The sequence below is a fragment of the Leptinotarsa decemlineata genome, unplaced genomic scaffold (assembly GCF_025532065.1).
Source record: "Leptinotarsa decemlineata unplaced genomic scaffold, Ldec_3_MD MMD2_tig00001973_RagTag_RagTag, whole genome shotgun sequence".
NCBI classification, from domain to species: Eukaryota; Metazoa; Arthropoda; class Insecta; order Coleoptera; family Chrysomelidae; genus Leptinotarsa; species Leptinotarsa decemlineata.
Window position 1 is genome coordinate 3,318,067 of NW_027412572.1, and position 19,438 is coordinate 3,337,504.

Genomic DNA, 19,438 nt, shown 5'->3' on the forward strand with positions numbered 1-19,438 from the left:
ATTGTGGAACCATGCATCTTGTACTTACTAAACCAAAATGAAATTGGAAAACTTCAGAAACTTCAAAATAGAGGAATGAGAGTAATATTATCTTGTGATAGAAGAACACATATAACATTAATGTTGAATACATTAAAATGGTTATCAGTAAAAAATTACTTTCGTTATTTAGCATTAATATTTATTTTTAAAATTAAAACTGGTGATGTTCCTGTATATCTACGTGACAAATTAAAGTATAACTTTGAATATCATGAATACAATACAAGAAGTCGCAATAACTTTCATATACGTCAGACTAGTAATGTCAATTCAAATAATACAGTTTTCATTAAAGGAGTTCACGCATTCAACGAACTACCGGAGGATATTAAGAATGCTACCTCTCTAAATATATTTAAAAGAAAATTAAAAGTGCACCTTTTAGACCTACAAAGTGTTTAGTATAGGAACCTGCTAATACAGTTTTTTTTTTCTTCTTTTTATTTTATTTATTGTGCTGTTTTTATTTATATGTTTCAATGTACATGATTTTGAATTTTAAATTTTAATTGTGACATTTAAATTTTTAAATTAGATTAAGACTAATATTGTAACTGCATTAGCTTGTGCTAAATAAACGATACATATATAATATTACGAATTACACAACTACGGTGTTAACCACAGTCAATGTTTTTGAAGAGTGAAATATTTTTCAAAGTTTTTGGTGCAGGGTAATTTTTATTTTTTGTTAACACCGAAAATTAGGTAGGTACTCAAAATTATACAGTACTGTAACAAGAACTTGATATTCAGTGATATCAAATCACAAAACATCAAAATAAAATAGTTATTTTGGAACAAACTCATTGATTTTCTGGAGATTTTCTTGTCCAAAATATATCTCCAAAATAATCTCCAGAAAATCAATGAGTTTTTTCCAAAATATCTATTTCATTTTGATTTTTTGTGATTTGATGTTATTGAATACTGAGTTCTTGTTACAATACTGTATAATTTTGAGTAGTTTTCGGTGTTAACGAAAAATAAAAATAACTTTGCACCAAAAACTTTGAAAATTATTTCACTCTTCAAAAAAATTGACCGTGGTAACACCATAGTTGTGTAATTTGTAGTATTGCAGGCTTTTAAAATAAAACATCGTATAGAGGATGCTGTCTATTTATAATTTTTGTTGAGTTGTACAATCAAATCTAACGCTTTCTATTTATAGTCCGTTCATAATTTGTTGATAGCTCACTGCAAGTTTGACCCTCATTAGAGAACTGAAATACAGAGAGGACAGCTAATATGATATAATAACAAAAACCAAACTAAAACTGGCAGTTTAAGATGTTTTCGACTAACCCACCTTGTATCTGAAGAAATACAATACAGCTATAAAAGTTTTAATCCGATTATGTAGGTATTTTGAGTGGAAATGAGTGACCAGTGTCGTAGAGTATATGATTAAAACATTAGTTACTTTAAATAAATAAATATATTAATATTCTTAAACTGTAGGTACTGTAAACTGTATTTTTATTTTGAAAAAATTTCTTTATTTTATTCAAAAATAATAAGTTACTTGCAATTTGTAAAAGATACATTTATTTAATTAATACCTATTTTTAAACGATATAAACTACGATTACTTACAAAACTATTCAAATTCAAAATAAACAGGATCATCTTCGGAATCCGAGTCGTCTTGCAGGTTAATAATTAGCGGTTGTGTCTCTACAGTCGCATCAATTATATTGTCAAGATCCCACATTTTTTGTTCTTCTTCTATTGTATGTCTTACTGCATCTCGCCAATTTTGTTCTGTAATATGTTGTAAAGACTCATATAACAATTCACGTACAGCTTTTATTTTATATGACGTATTTTTTCTAGCCACATAGCTTTTCATTTGTGCCCAAATGAGTTCAATTGGATTTAATTCGCAGTGGTAAGGTGGAAGTCTAAGGACTGTGATGTTTCGTCTTTCCGCCATTTTGTCAACTACGTATTTCTTGAACTTAGATTTGTGTTGCCGGGCAATTTTTAAAAGTTCTGCTTTAACCATTCCATCTTCGTGAGGCAGGGACTTATTCCGCAGCCAGTCAATGATATCCTGTTTCTTCCACGCAGTCGTTGGAAGTCTTTCAACTAGTCGTGAATGATAAGGTGCATTATCTAATTCTATAATTGAGTTTGGTGGTATATGTTCAATCATCTGCTCAAAATACTCTTCGAAAACATCAGCTGCCATCTCCTCGTGATAGTCTTTTGTGCTTTTGGATTCAAATTCCAACAAACCATGCTTAGCAAATCCTTTTCCACTGTCAATGTGAGAAACTATTAATCTACTGCCTTTACCAGAGGGTGGGGAAATACCAGTAGACCAACCTTCCATAAAGGCTTGCCTGGAGCTTGATATATTTTTATCTGTCCAAATTTTTGTGAGAGTATGACCTGCGTTTACCCACGTTTCGTCCTGATAGTAAATTGGCCTTCCTTCAGCCCGAAATTTTTGTATAGATCTTAGATACTTTCTTCTCCAACATATTATCTCTTCCCGCGGTCAATCAAAAGTGATTTTCGGTCTGATTTCTCCCAACGGAAATTTAATTCTTTTAAAACTTGCCACAATTTGGTTCGTCCGACATGAGGCAAATCCGGGTCGTCTCTAACTTCTTGTAAAATTTTGTTTAAGTTGGGTATTTCTTTTTTGTAAAAAAATTCGTGAATTTTCCTTCGAATACCATTTTTGGCAAATTCATCAATTTCGATAGGTTTTCTCCCCCTCTTTAAGTATTCGTTTGTATTTGGGTTAGCTATACCTTTTTTTTTTCTTTCTGATAGGAACCTATATATTGTTGACTCCCCTACGCCCGTCATGTTGGCACAACTCTTGATTATGTTCTGAACAGTGTTTGTGGGATTCTGAGAAACCAGAGCATCGTGAACGTTCAAAACAATAGTCTTCTCTCTTGGTGAATAGACAGACTTACTGACTGTACGCAACAGTACCGGTGTAAAACTTGATGATGTTGATGATGATGACGAAGCCATCGCAAGCAATCAAACAAAACAAGCAGGAACGAAAGGTACGTATATGTTTGTAGGAATATGAAAAAAAGTTACTCACGCACTGCACAAAATTCGCAAAATAAATATTAGAGACGTTAATTACTGCCGTAGACGCCGAAACACCAACGAGCCGTAAATTAAATGCGATTAAAAAATGTACTAAACCAAAAATTATTTTCGTTCGTAACAACTTCACCCTTTCAAGGCAAGTTTCGAATATAAACTGAAGCTTTATATTTAATGAATAAACACCTCAGGAACCTCCGCCTATGATTTTACGAGTTTTACGACCGTTTTATGATTTGGGCCCTCATTTTGTGCTATCGACAAATTATGAACGGACTATAGTTTTACTCCAGTGTATATCTTTATCGTTCCAAGTTTTACTAGAACCGATGGCAACACTGTTGCACGTTGACGTCTGACACAAGTAAGAAGAAAAACGATGTATGTATGTATGTAAAAATAAAATCCATCAACAACTTTGAACTTTGTAATAAAAGAAAGCAATAAAGGAATGAAACTCCATCTTCCTAATTAATTAACATTCCCAAAAAATTTAGCAAATGTTTCTTTTCGTAGTCCCCATGAAAAAAATAGTAAAAAATAAAACTGGATGGCCATGCAGTCAAATCTGGATGTTTTTTTCTATGCTAAACAACTTTTTTGAATAAACTTTTCCGAGATTTTCCAAAATAAGAGTAGGTACTTGACTCTTGTCCCAAAATCAAATATTTGAAGGCTCCTCGTATATTACGTGTGTTTAACTGTATTTTGTTGGCTTATGTTTAGTTCTAGGGGATGCACAAACTTTTATCAGGAATAACTTATTGTGAAAAAAACCCTTAATAAAGAAGTTTCCCATATGGTGAATTGCATACTTTGGGGATGACACTGTATATGTTTTTTTTATTTGCAGCTTCTATCAACGATTTTGATATCCAATTCTTTCGTTTTCTTTCACAACTTTTTATTTTGATATATTTCGTGGACTTTTCCACTGCGTTTTGTAGGTACGAGACTTATAAATTTATCAGTGGCTTTTTGAAGATTTTCTATTTGAAGGACCTCCTTCCGATATCTGGAATGCTCTTTGAGTTTGGATTTTTTTTTGGTTCGAAAAAATTATCTGAAGTAAAATGTGAAACTAATTTTGACTCTAATGTTTCCAAGTAGGTATTTTTTTCTGCAATAGCGATACATAATTGTGATTCCTGAAGTGAATCTAAAAAAATTAAGTATAATTTGTCACATAAACTAACGATAACGTGAATAACATGAATTTTGGAACCCCGTTTGAAAAAAAACTAACGATGAAATAAACGACGAATAAAAAATAATTAACTAAAAAATTATATAATATAAATTTGCTCCTAGTGACATCAACATGATCATACTGAAATATGACAGTATCAACAAGTAAAACGTGTTATCACGAAACACCTCCAATGACCATTGGTTCGAATAACACCAACGAACCTCTCCGTGCACGATCATTAAACTCCAGACCAATAGCGACACACCTAAAATTCTCCAATAATCGTGGAGCACGCCCCGCCCTACGCAGCCAGCAAGAATGGCTCGCTATGCAGTCAGTCCAGCTGTGAACACCGGGTGTACTAGTCCTCCCAGTGGGATACACCGTCCTGAGTGAAATGAACAGTTCGCTATTTTTTTAACATACGTTTCGAACTTATTTACTTCAGTGTAGTTTTTCCGCGATGAACAATTACCGATGAAGTGAACACTGAACGACTGCAAAGTGAAGTTTTCATAATGATAAATGCATTTATGGACAGTAGCCATCACCATTTGGCGACGTACGGTTTGAAAATGTCTCCGGGACATAACAGTGGTAGTGCTGCTATTCCGTCGCCGCATCAAAACCCCCCGGCTGCGATGACTGCCCCAGAAGTGGGCTCGGTACACCAGAATCACTTCCAGGCTAATTACGGGCACATGGGACATTTGGGATCGCATGCAGGTTATGCAGCGAGGGATTTTCTACTCCGCCGCGACCACCACGACTTTCCGACGGCACAAACCGCACCCAGCGACTCCGTTTTATTCCACCATCACACGGAAATGCCGCCTCACTACAATCCGCATTTGACCCCTCATCACCAGATGCTGCATTCAAGAACAGACCACCACGCGGCGTACCACCCTCAACCGAACCACCATCACCAGTATCTGAACCCCCACATGGGCATACCTCCCCATCCTACCAACGTCCATGGAGCTTTCTTCAGATATATGCGTCAACCGATCAAGCAGGAAATGCAATGCCTTTGGATCGACGCAGATCAACCTCCCCCGAGGAAGTCTTGCGGGAAGCATTTCACAAGCATGCACGAAATCGTGACGCATCTGACAGTCGAACATGTCGGGGGTCCTGAGTGTACGACACACGCTTGTTTTTGGCAAAACTGTTCCAGAAACGGCAGGCCGTTCAAAGCGAAATATAAACTGGTGAACCACATCAGGGTGCATACCGGAGAGAAGCCGTTTCCTTGTCCATTTCCTGGGTGCGGGAAAGTGTTCGCAAGGAGTGAGAATCTGAAAATTCACAAACGGACGCATACAGGTATGTAGATCGGTGGTTTTTGCCCGAAATTTAATGTTGGCCAAACGGGGAGAACCTTTCCCTGAAAGAATAAAAGAACATTCCATATTTGAAATCCATCTTTCGGCAGATGGACATGAGTTCAGCCACCACTGTGAACTATTGTATTTGCAAGGTTTGAAACTTAATCCTTCGGAATGCTTGGAAATGAATGGGTTCAAGAATCCTGGAAATTTACTAAATTACTAAATATTATTGAAGTATTTTCCTCTACTGAATCTGTTTAAGGGGTTGGAGGAATTTTGTTTGCGGCGAATATTTGATTACTGTTTACCTGGACTCGGGTTAATTATCAGTCATTAAGCAGGTAGAAGGCCATATAATTGAAATTGTTTTTATATAAATAACGAATTAGGTAGAAATCAGTATGAAAACGTTTCTGGGTTACGTGTTACGGGTTTGTAAGCTGTGCAGTGAAAATCTCAGAGTGAACCGTTACTTGAATATATCATCACAAAAGCAACTATCATGATTCAAAATCATAACCAACGCACTGTGTGCCCTGGTCTCTAATATTTACTAAAGAAAAACAACCGTCACGGCGATTTTTATCAGTCTATTATTTCGGAATCCATCGAAAGATAGAAAATATTTGAAATGTCTATAGATGTACCCCGACCTTGATATTTTGAAATTTTGGTCTATCTAGCATTATTGATTCTTACTACAGAACAACGTTCAACTCAAGTTCTGAACTGCTCTTACCATTATCAGAGTGATAAATTTTGAAAATTACTCAAATGGGAACTGCATGCGTATAGAAATTATTTTTATTTGATTCTGTCCAACTTATCTTCGAAATGGAAATAATATTAGTGTTTATTATCGGGCAAACTAGAAATTTCAGCTATATCCATTCGATCAAACTACTATACTGTACATTGGTTAGAAGCAAATTGGAATTTGGATCAATTATATCGTTTAGGGAGTTTCACTTCACATTATATGATTTGGAAAAACATGAGAACAAATTTCAAAAATATCACGTATGGCCAAACTACCGTTTAATAAGAACATCCCAATCAATCAAAACTGTGCTTTTTTCACTAGTTCGGACTTCCATTGTCTACTATATAAAATGATTTGAAATCCCTGAAACAAGTAAAAAGGAGTAATTAAAAAAGAATAGTTGAAAATAACAATTATATTAAGCAACAATAAACCTGAAATAAAATGATAGTGAAATAACCTACAAGTAAAAATATAATAATTGAATAAATAAAAATTAAAGGAATGATAAAAGAAAATAATAAAGAATAAAAAAGTGTAGCGATTCCAAGTCACGTTAGTTCACGACGTTTCGATTGTTGGTATCTACAATCGTCTTCGGGTGATGACTGGGATCACCCAGTCATCACAATAACTTAATATATATAAAATTTAAATGTAAATATGCATAGGTCAAATGTAAGTACGTACTTATATAATTCAAAATATAAAATGAAATGTATATATCAAAATAATTTTGTAATAAAGATTTCAATATGGTATAATATAAAAATAATATAAATAATTAATTGGCGCTCCGGGGCGACTTCATTGATTCCAGTGGCGCATTTGCTTTCTCAGCTGCCGGAAAACCCGGAAAAACCTGCAGCACCACATCATCTGAACTTGATCTGCCAATTTTTGAAATAATAATATAATTAATATACCTAATTTTTAATAAAATAAAGGTTGGAGAAAGAGAAACAATGAGTTCAGCAAAATGAAAGCTTACTTAAAATTACTAAATCAATAACACTGTAGGACAGTTTTATTGAGATCAGAAATTTTCATTATAGAATTCCTGCTTTTGACATGAGAAACTTTTCTACTGCCTTTCTAAAGTGCTAAATATTTTTCAATACTTCTAAATGTTTCGGTATAGGTGGTTATATTAAATTTACCTACTTTCGAACATGCCAATTTATACTCAATATAATAATTACTCAAAGTCTATGTAATAAAAAAAGTGAGTAGGTATAGAACAATTTCAACTGTGCAGGTATGCAGATTTAAAAAATCAGAATAAAAATAAATACGTGTATACGTACAAACATATAAATATACATTTATTCATTTCAAATATACATTTATTCAATATAAATTTTATTCATTTCATTTAAGTGATCATGAATTACCATAAAGTAAACAAGTCATCAATTACACATATAAAATATACATTATATACATAGATAAACATAAGAATAAATTAATTCCCAAAAAACAATACATGTTTAGGGACAATGTAACATACTAATTGAAAATAAAGATACTAAGATTAATACAATAAATAAAAATAGACAAATGAAAATATGTGAAACTACAAAACTGTAAGTCTATTTCAAGATATATTCTTTTAGTTGTGTTTTGAATTTCATATAATTCATCTTTTTAATATCGTTAGGTATTTCATTATATGTATAAATTAACTCCATCATGAAAAACATATTTTTGTATTTTGTGTTTGCCGTGTATTATGATCATGAATTGAATTGATTTCGTCGAAACATGATATTGAATGTTTTTTATTATTCTTTACATTATAAATGAACATGCATATTTTGAAATGGTATATTCCCCGATTCAGCTTATATATACATTTTATGATTTTATTTTGTAATTAATAAATTGATGGATGTAGCCGTTACTACGTGGTAGGAAATCATAATGAAGAAAAGAGAATTGAAACTTGTTATGGTTTTTAACCACTTTTATAAACATAAACATAGAAAGTGTCAATTATCTTTTCTTCATTATATTGTAACCGTTGTGATGGTTTCAAATGGGAGGAATTAGGTATTGAAGACTAGAGCTAAACATTTACATATAAATATACACATAATTGATTACCATAAAATGAAATGTAAAAATATATATGAATCAAAATGTAAAAGTGTGAAATTAATGAATGAAAGAATAAGATAATTCACACAAAGATATCCACAAAAACTCAATCATCGAAATATTCTTGTAATGTATGATAAGCTTTAGCCAATAACAAATCTTTCAGTGATTTTTGAAGTATTACAGGCTATTATTAGTTCAAGGAATTTATTATATTTTCAAAACCAGCATAAGTTGGCGATTTTTCAATTCCAAATGTTCTGTGAGTCATTGTTATCAAATTAGTAGCGTTTCTAGTGCCACATTGGTGGTGTAATTGTTTTTCTTCAACTCATTTTCAGTTTTTTAATATGCAAGCTAGATTTATAAGTATATGTAGATGCAGCAAACTGTTGAATTCTTTTTACTTTTGAAATATTCTTTGCAATCTAACAATTCGTTCCTGTTTAAAAAATATCCCATTTATTCTGTAGAATTTGCCTATAACACGATGTGAAATGATAATGCAGAATATATTAATGCATAACCTATAGAGAAATCGATTCTTAAGCATCTTGTTTAAGTATCTCTTGTATTGTACAGATATCTGGATGACGTTTTGGTATGTTTCACAGGTACTGAAAGACAATCAGTTATTTTTCATAGAGATATTAACAAAATTCATGAAAACATTAAATTTACTGTTGAAGTAGAAGTAGACAATTCAAACTCAATCATTTTCTTGGACTTGACACTTGGTAGAATGAACAAAAAATATGATTTCTCAATTTATAACAAACCTTTCCATACGGATATTACTATTCATTGCGATTCTACCCATCCGTATCAGCACAAAATAGCATCTTATAATAGCATAATTCATAGATTACTCAATATTCCTCTTTCAATAAATAATTTCAATAAAGATCTCAATATCATCAAGAAAATTGCAATAAACAACGGATTTAAAGCTTAATTAATAAACAAAATACTTTCCAACAAAGTGTACGCAAAAGCAATTCGAGAGGCTTGTCCTACTGATAAGTCAGGTAATCAAAATTATAAAACTTTAACATATTTTGGACAAACAACAGAAAAAGTGGCTTCATTTTTGAATAAAAAAGATATTGAAATTGCATATAGAACAGGTAATACATTGGAAAAGTTAGTTGAAAACAATAAAGACAAAACAATCAAATTAGAGAAATCAGAAGTACTTATATAAATTGAATTGTGGAACTTGTCCTAAGGTATATATTGGTCAAACTGGCCGAACATTTAAGAATCACATCCAAGAACATCATCTTTAACGGAGATTTTGATATTTTACACATTGAAAATAATTGATATAATATGCTCTAGCTAATTATAATTTGAGGATGTACCTTAGGTATAAAAGCTAGGTAGATGCTTTATATAATTATGATAAAAGAAATACCTTAGTCGGAATCTTTGACTTATATGATTACCTAAAGGATAAATCAGAGTATATAATTGGAATTAACTTGAATTATGTCATTCACTGCGAAAAAAAGCTATTGTGATAGTAAAACAAGTTTTGTTTCGAAGGAAACAAATTATTACAAGCAACATCAGTTTTGACCGAAATTCCTTTTTCAACTGTACCTAAAATAGTCGAAAACAAATCTTATAAACGCAAGACGCGAATTGATGTGGGATTACCAAATTCTTTAGATGTTCATCTAATAAAATCATTAAAAAATATATACGACTGTTACAAAAGCAATGAGATTCCTACAACTGAAATCATAAGGAAGAAATTGAATACTTCAGCATTGGATAAAGAAACTAGGATTTGGATTTAAAATAATAAACAAACGTCAAGCAGTTATGGAAAGCAGAAGAATAGTGGAATTGCGTAACAAATACTGAGAATAAATAACTGAATATAGACAAGAACAACGGCAAATTTGCTAATATTTGGACGAAACTTGGTATGACACTCACGACACAGTTACGAAAGGGTGGACTGATGGTTCGAGAATGTGTACGCCTAACATGCCTGCAAACAAAGGATCGCGACTAATCATTGTGCATTGCGGAGAAAGTAAAGGATGGGTTCAGAATTCTTTGAAATTATGTAAGGGACTGCAATGTTAACCATCATAAGAACATGGAAGCTAGTAATTTCGATGAATGGCTTGAAAACACATCGGTACCAAATTTGAATGCCAATAGTGTAATAGTTCTTGCCAACGCTCCCCATCATTCGCGACAGCTCCATTAAAGTACCGAATAAAAATTCGAGGAAAGATGAAAGACAAAGTTTTTCAATGGATACAAATCCCATCGAGTTGATTTGGGAAAAATTGAAACAAAGTATCAGGCGTAAAAATAATTGATAAGAAGGTGATGGAGCTAATTAAAAAAGAAGTATCTAATATTACCGAAGAAGACTGGCAGAAAAGGATCAAAAAAGTAATTTCAGTTGAAAAAGACTATATGGAGATTGGACACTTCGATATTAAGGGTGGAAATAAATTAATTATTGATTTAAATGACGACAGAAATAGAGAATATGGGAGAGGAATTATCAGAAGCTTCCGAAGAAGAAACTGTTACACTATAATAACTGTCAAGCAAGTTAAAATTTGATAGCATGTAACTTCAAAAATATCTTCATTCAAATTAGTTGGACAATTCTCAAATTCTTTCAAGCATGACTTGATCAATGTTTGTCAGTGAATTTCATAGATTTGATACTCTATAGAGTAAAGAAATTACAGAATGAACTTATTAAATTATTTTATTAATCGTAGAAAGTAGTAAAATGACGTAAGACAATTTAAAAAAGCTTGATGGATAGACCCAGGTATAAGACCGGGAGATATCCATCTGCTGATTGTGAACTGAAACGAAAACAAATAACACACGGCTTGGAAATGAAATAAATTATGAAGTCTCAACGTTATAAAAGAAATGTCATAAGTTTACAGATATAAAGGATACCAAAAAAAAAACTCATGACGCTCCGATTGTTATCACTTATATCAACTTTGAGTGAATTGTAACAATTGTAACTTAACAAATAATTTCATTTCCCTTTACAATTTATTTCATTAGTATAATTTTGTTTCTGCTGTTCAGATCATTTTGAATTTCCACTCAGTTCGAAATAATTTCTTTCGTCATAGATCATCTGTAAAATGTATGTAATATCTCAGTGATTTTACTAAATGTCATAATTTTACTCATATCCGCTCTTATAACTGTTTATTCGAATTTTAGATTCTGTTACCATTATCTTATCGTTCTCCTGTCTTTGAAAATAGTGGGTACCCTAAGAAAAATGAAAATATACATAAAAACTATTAGATATATTGATTTTGGGATAGGATCAAGACACTAGTCAATATTTCAGATTTCAATCAAGTACATAATTCACATTTTTGGGAAAGAAAGGACCTATTCACTTACAGCCAGGTTTTCGCAAGGGATACAGCTCTACAACCGTACTCTTGCACGTTGTCGACAATATAATTAGAGACACAGATCAGGAAAATTGTACTTGTTTGATATTTTTGGATTTCAATCGGGCCTTTGATACAATCAGCCATAAAATATCTCGCAGATAGTATTGTTTCGCTCTTTGGATAATTCTTGGAAAATCGTCAGCAAAAGGTCAATATATTCGGAGTTGAATCCCATTTCATTGAACCGTGGTGTTCCTCAAGGGTCTATTTTGGGTCCACTGCTATTTGCCATATACAGGCTGATTCACGGTGGATGGCACATTAGACGTTTCTGGTGAACCAGACAACGGATCACTTTGAAAATTTAATGGAGGGCATATTCGGACATTCTCTAGCCAACTAAAATATTTTCGACAATGCGGTGTTGCCGATTCTATTAGAAAGCAGTAGCAACTTTGATTTTTCAAATGGAACACTCTGTATATAATATTATTTTTGGAATCTCCAACAATTGCCCGACAACTTTTCCTGATATTTCCCTATACCTATCTGTTACCGTTTTCGAAATAAAAATTATTTTCAATTTTTTTCTTCGAAAATCATGACTTCTAAAAATGCCGATATCTTTTAGTTAAGAAGTACTATGATATCGAAATTTGGTTTGGAGTCAGGTGATACTTGGACACCTCCCACACGTCAGCCTAATCTCCGTTACTTCAATACAGGGTGGTAAAAAAATACAGTTTTTTCGTTTGCTTGAAAAAGTTGCTGAAATTTGATTATTTCAAATGGAACACTCTGTATATTATTGAAAATTCGGAAAGCTGCTGAAATTTGCTTTCTTTCTATGTATATCATACCTATACCTAACTAGTCAAGTTTCGGACTTATGAACATTTATTTGTGCAAATGTCCCTTCAGAATGGTATTTCCATTCGGTATTTGTTAAGCAGGGCATGATTACTATTTGACAGTAGCGTTGTGACATTCTTCTAATAATATCGACATTTTCGTCACTTCAGAAGTTGCAAATACCTTCAAAACGATGGAACAAAACTATTTTTAGTTGTTTATTATTTTTGGACAGTGTGACAAAATTATCAGCAGAACATGTAGAAAGTTCAATGAAATGTATCCGAATCTACCGCCAAGAAAAGTTGTCGGGCAATTGTTGGAGATTCCAAAAATAATATTATATACAGAGTGTTCCATTTGAAAAATCAAAGTTGCTACTGCTTTCTAATAGAAGCGGCAACACCGCATTGTCGAAAATATTTTAGTTGGCTAGACAATGTCCGAATATGCCCTCCATTAAATTTTCAAAGTGATCCGTTGTCTGGTTCACCAGAAACGTCTAATGTGCCATCCACCGTGAATCAGCCTGTATACCTACGTCGAATTTAGTCAAGTCTCCAGTACTGCAAAATACACCTATATGCTGATAACACTCAACTTTATTATAGATTTCCTTCACAAATGACTGATACGGCTTCTTGTCGAATAAATGAAGATTTCAAAGCTTTCACAGGGGCAGCCTCAAACCACTGTCTGATTATTAATAATAGTAAACCTAATGTCATTGTTTTCGGCTCCAAAATCAATCGCAGTACTGTACTTGATGATTTTGATGTTAGCATAAATAAAACTTCTCTCACAACTGTTCAAGAAGCAAAAAGTCTGGGAGTTCTCCTAGATGCCGATCTCAGATTTGAAAAACACGTCAATATACTCTTAAAACGTGCATATTTCATGTTGAGGATCATATACGGTCAAAGACATCTCTTTTCATTGTGGTTGAGGACGATATTATGTGAGGCAACAGTCCTTTCAAATTTCAATTATGAGATGTGCTCTTTGGTCAATGTTTAACTTGTCAATATAAATCAAAACTTCAAAAAATTCAAAATTCTTGCTTGAGTTTGCTATGGCATAAGGAGACGTCAAAGAATTCCACACAAACTTAAAACTGTTGGCTGGTTGAATATGAGTAGGTAATAGGAGAGTTCTTCATTCTGCAGTACTCTTCCATAAAAGTCATACTGACCAAAACCCCAACGTATTTGCATAGAGAAATTGCTCATCGCATAGACGTTCATAACCTCGATGTTATATAGAAATAAAGGTTTATTAACACCTCCTACTTTTCGACTTGAACTTTTCAGACGCAGTTTCAGTTAAGTTTGCTCAATCTATAATAATATTCCTGAAATAATCAAAAAGAGTGGGCTTCAGCGATTTCAAATTAGATTTAAGAAATATTTATTTGAAACTCAGTAATCTATTTCATTATTATTCTTGTCATACCATGCCTTGATTACAGTAGAACGGATTATTTTATAATGATGCTCTTATAACACCGCAGCGACTTTTTGAGGTTAAGTGGAAGAGCAATTATTGAAGATTTATCGTTATGAAAATTGAACTTCGCCTTTTGTTTCCAACTTATTCATATTTTTGTCTATACTGTTCATTAACTGTTGAACCTTATTAGTTGTAAACAATAACATTTATTATTATTTTAATTTTAATTCTTGATTATTTCATTCGTTCAATTGTATTTGCATTTCCAGGTATTATTTATTAATATATTTGATATTTTACCTATTCATTCTAATTTTATTTGATCTTTCATAGATTTTGAATCATAGTAGAATCATATCAGTCCATGCAAGTCCAAACTAATAAATTTCATGTATGCGTTTGTTTCACAATGTGTGTCACTTGATTTTTTTATTCAAAATTTACATTATACCGGGGAAATATGACCTGTCCCATCTACATAATATAGCACAAAGGACTAATAAATCTATGTATCTATCTATCTATATCTTTGAAAGATTCCTACATTTTTTTGTATGAAGATGGACAACTAGAAATGCAAAACTTTTTTTTCCCAAAAATTTATCTCTCCTAAAAATAAACCCCTTTCAATTCATAATTTACATTCTTCTTCAAAAAGTCATTGTTCCTCCCTTCCGCGATGAAACGGATTCATCTTCGAAAATGTCAAAATTTCAAACACACCAAACGATAATTTAAGCGATTTGTTGTTCAAGCTGTTCTAAATCCAGTGCTAATGAGGGGTTGGGACGGGTGTTTGTTTTTTCATCTGAAACCCTGCATTAACAACTTGTATTGAGATTGAAAGGAATTCAGTGAAGCCTTTCTATAATGAAATTTGTGTTCTTGATTCCGGTTTGTATCTGAAAAACACACATCCTTTCATACAAATCCATAATGATTTTTCAGTTTGAAAGATAACTTGAATTTGATCTTTTCATTAACCTCGTCATACATACCAATATAGCAAACTCCTCGTAGAGGTAGAGGTTTTTGGGGGTCTTCTACTGTGAATTTTCTTTGTAAAAACTTTTAATAAACATCTATAGGTCGTTATTAAGGCGCTATACGAAAGTAATATCTCTTTATTCATCACAATAAGAAGTACAGATTAAATAAAATTTAAAGAAATGATGAATAGGCGGAGTTCAGCTATGAGAGCTGCTTTTAAACCCAATCTCGATTGGTATGTATTTTTATTATTTTTCAATAATATTGGGATATGTGAGAAATTGCCAAAATATTTTTGAATATGTCGTGCCCTATCACTGTCGTGTAAGAAACATGTAATGCACTCTTTTCTTAAAGTTTCTCATTGAACTTCCTTTAAAGTCTTTGGGGATAGTGTTATACAACTTTGCCGCATTGTAGGAGAAACTTCGAGTAAACATTGCTGTGAAATGCCTGGGAATGAGCAAAGTATGCCTATTACGAGAAGTGCCACTGTGTGATAATGCAACCAGTCTTTCACGTAAATAAGGCGGATATCCCGAAACAAGAATTCTATGCGTGAAACTAAGCAAATGGATTTCTCTTAGATATTTGAGTGAAAGCCAGCCAGAATCTCGAAAGGACGGACTTATGTGATCATACTTTCGGATACCGTAGGAAAATCTGATACAACCATTTTGCATACGCTGGAGTCACATTACATTTAATTGTTGTAAGGCGGGTCCGTACATACAATGGCAGTAAATCAATCTCAAAAAAATAAGTGTTTCACAGAGACTCAACTTCAGACTTTTTGATAAAAGGTGTCTACTTGTTTCAATACATTGAATGACGTACCACACTAATGACTTACATGCTTCGTGAATCTCAAGTCTGTATCTAAACACAAGCCCAGATTTTTACATTCATTCACAAAAGGAATTATGTTATTGTTGACACGGATCGACAATGACTCACACACAATATTTCTTTTAATTTTGGGACCAAATAACATGACCCGGGATACATCATATAGAGTTTTGAGGTTTCTGTTAATATTTTCATTAACGATTTTAATATCTTTAAAGCTGAATGAACTATACAATTGAGTATCATCGGCGTAGTGATGCATTTTACCAAAACTAACAAATTCATGAAAGTCACTAATATAAATTGCAAAAAGGAGCGGTCCCAGAACTGAACCTTGCGGTACACCAAATTTTTTTGATCTTATTGTTGATTGGTTACCATCAAGGTGAGTGGATTGGGTCCAAAGTACTTAAACCAAAACACTTAAGTTTTATGCACAATAAAGAAGGATCCACGGTATCGAATGCTTTATTTCCTTTCTTCATCAAGTGATTTGAATATGTCGTCAGTGACGAGACTCAGAACTGTGGTAGTACTATATAGAGGGCGAAATTCAGACTGAACGGGGGTAATAAGATTTTTTCGTTTAACGTAATCTGTGATCTGTTCTTTAATGATCATTTCAAAGGCTCTTGAGATAGCAGAAAGAATACTTATCTGTTTAAAAATCTGTTTGAAATCTGTTTTCCGTTAATCAGCTGTCGTCCCCATACGAACGACAACTCTCAAAACTTGAGAACTTGTGCGAGCTAAGGATTAACGAGGTCTTACCTTTTAACGTGTGACTCCTAACACGGTCTAATAGGTCTAATATCAGAGAACTCTGAGGGATCGTTACATTTTACCAATGGCTTAACTTTGGAATGTTTCCATTGGAAGGGAAATGTTGCTAGTCTCAATGGCAAAGTTGAAGATATATGTTATGTATTCCAATAAATGGGGCAAAACTAAACCCCACATACGGATTGTGGTTTCATCAGAAGCTATAGCATTACTACTGATTTTATTGAAGTGCTTATTCACTTCATACGAGTCTACATTATGAAAAATAAACTCTGGTTCGTATCTAGGATAGCTATCTTCATAGATTTATTCACTTTTCGATGAGTCCATTCCATTATTTGATGAACTTCTTGAAGAAGTGTTAGGAATCACATGTTAAAAGTTAAGACCTCGTTAGTCCTCAGCTCGTACAAGTTTCGACTTTTGAGAGTTCGTAGGGGGGTGATAGCTTGGTTAACGGATAAACAGGTTTTTTAACAGATATTTCAGTCAATGTAACTCACTAAACCACGATATACAGTGTCACACATAAAGTCCACAGCATATGGAAGTTTTTCATGGATAGATTTATTCAATATTCGCAATTACGTAGCTTGAGTAGAAGTTTGTATACACTTTTGAGAGAAGAGATTTCGATATTTGAATAAGATTTTCATTTGGGTTCCATGGTGAGAGAGGAAAATGATCAAATTATCATGCAGGACTTTCTTATTACGTTCAAAGTTCATTTCTTTAGATTTATCATGCAGGATTTTAGGACAGACGAGGCAACATTCATGTCAAATGGAACTGAACTGTTAGTTCCCAGAATTGTAGTTGGTGGTCCAACAATAATTCACCATAAATGTGTGGTTTATTACATAACCCAATAATTGGACAATACTGATACTGAATGATTACATTACGATTTATCTGGTGCTGGAGTGATTTAAAATTATTGCAATCAAATATACTTGTGATGTACTGTTTGGAACCTTTGGTGTAGTAATGAATATTACTGGAGTTTTTTCCCAACACCAAATCGTTATTTTTACACCTCGACACGTGTTTCGATCACCAAGTGATCATCTTCAAGAGGAAGATAAAACTAAAAACTACTCAAAACTAAAGCTACTTATACTAGGTAATCAGTAATACCACCTATACAAGTGTACCACCCTAAATTAATTTTACAATTGGCCTTTCTATTGAATTGAAGGGGTTGTTTTTTTTTTAATTTCTTTTTATTATTTTACAATATGTCCTTATGTATGTTTAAATGTTACAGCTATATATATATAATTAGAGAATACCATTTTTAGAAGTGTTGTGCGAACATTAATCGCCTATTCATGAGAAATGCCACAAAGTCTGTGAACGAAGGGACTTGAATTTGCAGAGAACGGGAAGGACCGCTTATTGAATGATGAATTCGGGTTCTTTAAATTTAAACGATTGTTCAGATAAATCAATGAATTTGGGAATACTCATTTCGGTTTAGTTTTTTCACACAAACAATGATGACAATAAATAAAAGGAGATTTATGAAATTGATTCAACAAACTTGCGAAAAATTATTATTTGCTCAAAAACTACATCCAACAGTAAACTAAATAAAATGAATAATAGTTTGAGAAACTAGAAAAACACGCTTCGATAGCAATACAAACTTTAAAATAAAAAATAACTCGAAACTAATTTGAGATTGTGTTCAACATCGATAATAAGTCCTATGGCGGAAATCAGAATAAATGTATTCACAAAAATATTTATTTACATTGTAAAGAATCGTGAGATGCTTTAAATTATATTTTTATTGTGGCTCCAATCTAGAAAAAGCTCCCAACCAAATATTCATAACCCCACGCTTTTTTACAACAAGATTTTTTGTAAATGGATTTATTCTGATTTCAGACTTATTGAAAGCCATTACTTACATTTTGTATTCTATCTAAAATCACATATGTTGTATTGAAAACTCTTTCTATTGCTGGTATAATGGTATAATAATGGTATAATAGAAACATTATTGGAGATTTGCAGGCTAAAAGCAGAATCTGGCGCAAATACAAGCGTGAGTGTAATCTGCAGGCCCTTGAAGATTTCAAACATCTTCGGGCAAAAATTAAGCATGATGTTGATGTGGCATACAAAAAATTCTAAGGTGAAACTGAGGAAGAAATACACATCAATCCCAACAGATTTTGGTCATTTATAAATAATAAACGAGGTAGCTCCAAAATATCACAAGTACTGAATTTTGAAGGTCAATTGCTGGAGGGACCCTCTAATATCGTAAATGGTTTTGCTAATCTTTTCAAACAATCGTATACCCTTTCTTCCCCTTCTCAACCAAACTCTGATATTGATAATAATCACTTTCTTGATATATCAAGCTTCAGTTAAAACGAAGTATACGAGGCACTAATGTCGCTTAAGCCTAAAACGATCACTGGTCCAGATGACATTCCAGCTTTCATCCTAAAAGATTGTGCACTTGTGCTTGCTCGTCCTCTGTCTATACTGATTAATATCTGCCTAAGATTGGCTACAATACCAATCATTTGGAAATCATCAAAAGTCGCTCCCATTTTCAAGAAAGGAGAGA

At 32.9% G+C, this 19,438-nt stretch overlaps 1 protein-coding gene across 1 annotated transcript in view; it reads left to right on the forward strand.

The window, feature by feature from the left end:
* The first annotated feature begins 4,669 nt into the window (after positions 1-4,669).
* The window catches only part of LOC111514763 (pair-rule protein odd-paired), an 84,780-nt gene continuing 70,011 nt past the window's right edge, over positions 4,670-19,438 (forward strand). Inside the window, exon 1 of the mRNA XM_074176583.1 lies at positions 4,670-5,647. Within this exon, the coding sequence (XP_074032684.1) occupies positions 4,837-5,647 (811 nt within the window). The 5' untranslated portion in view covers positions 4,670-4,836. The remainder of the gene's footprint in view (positions 5,648-19,438) is intronic.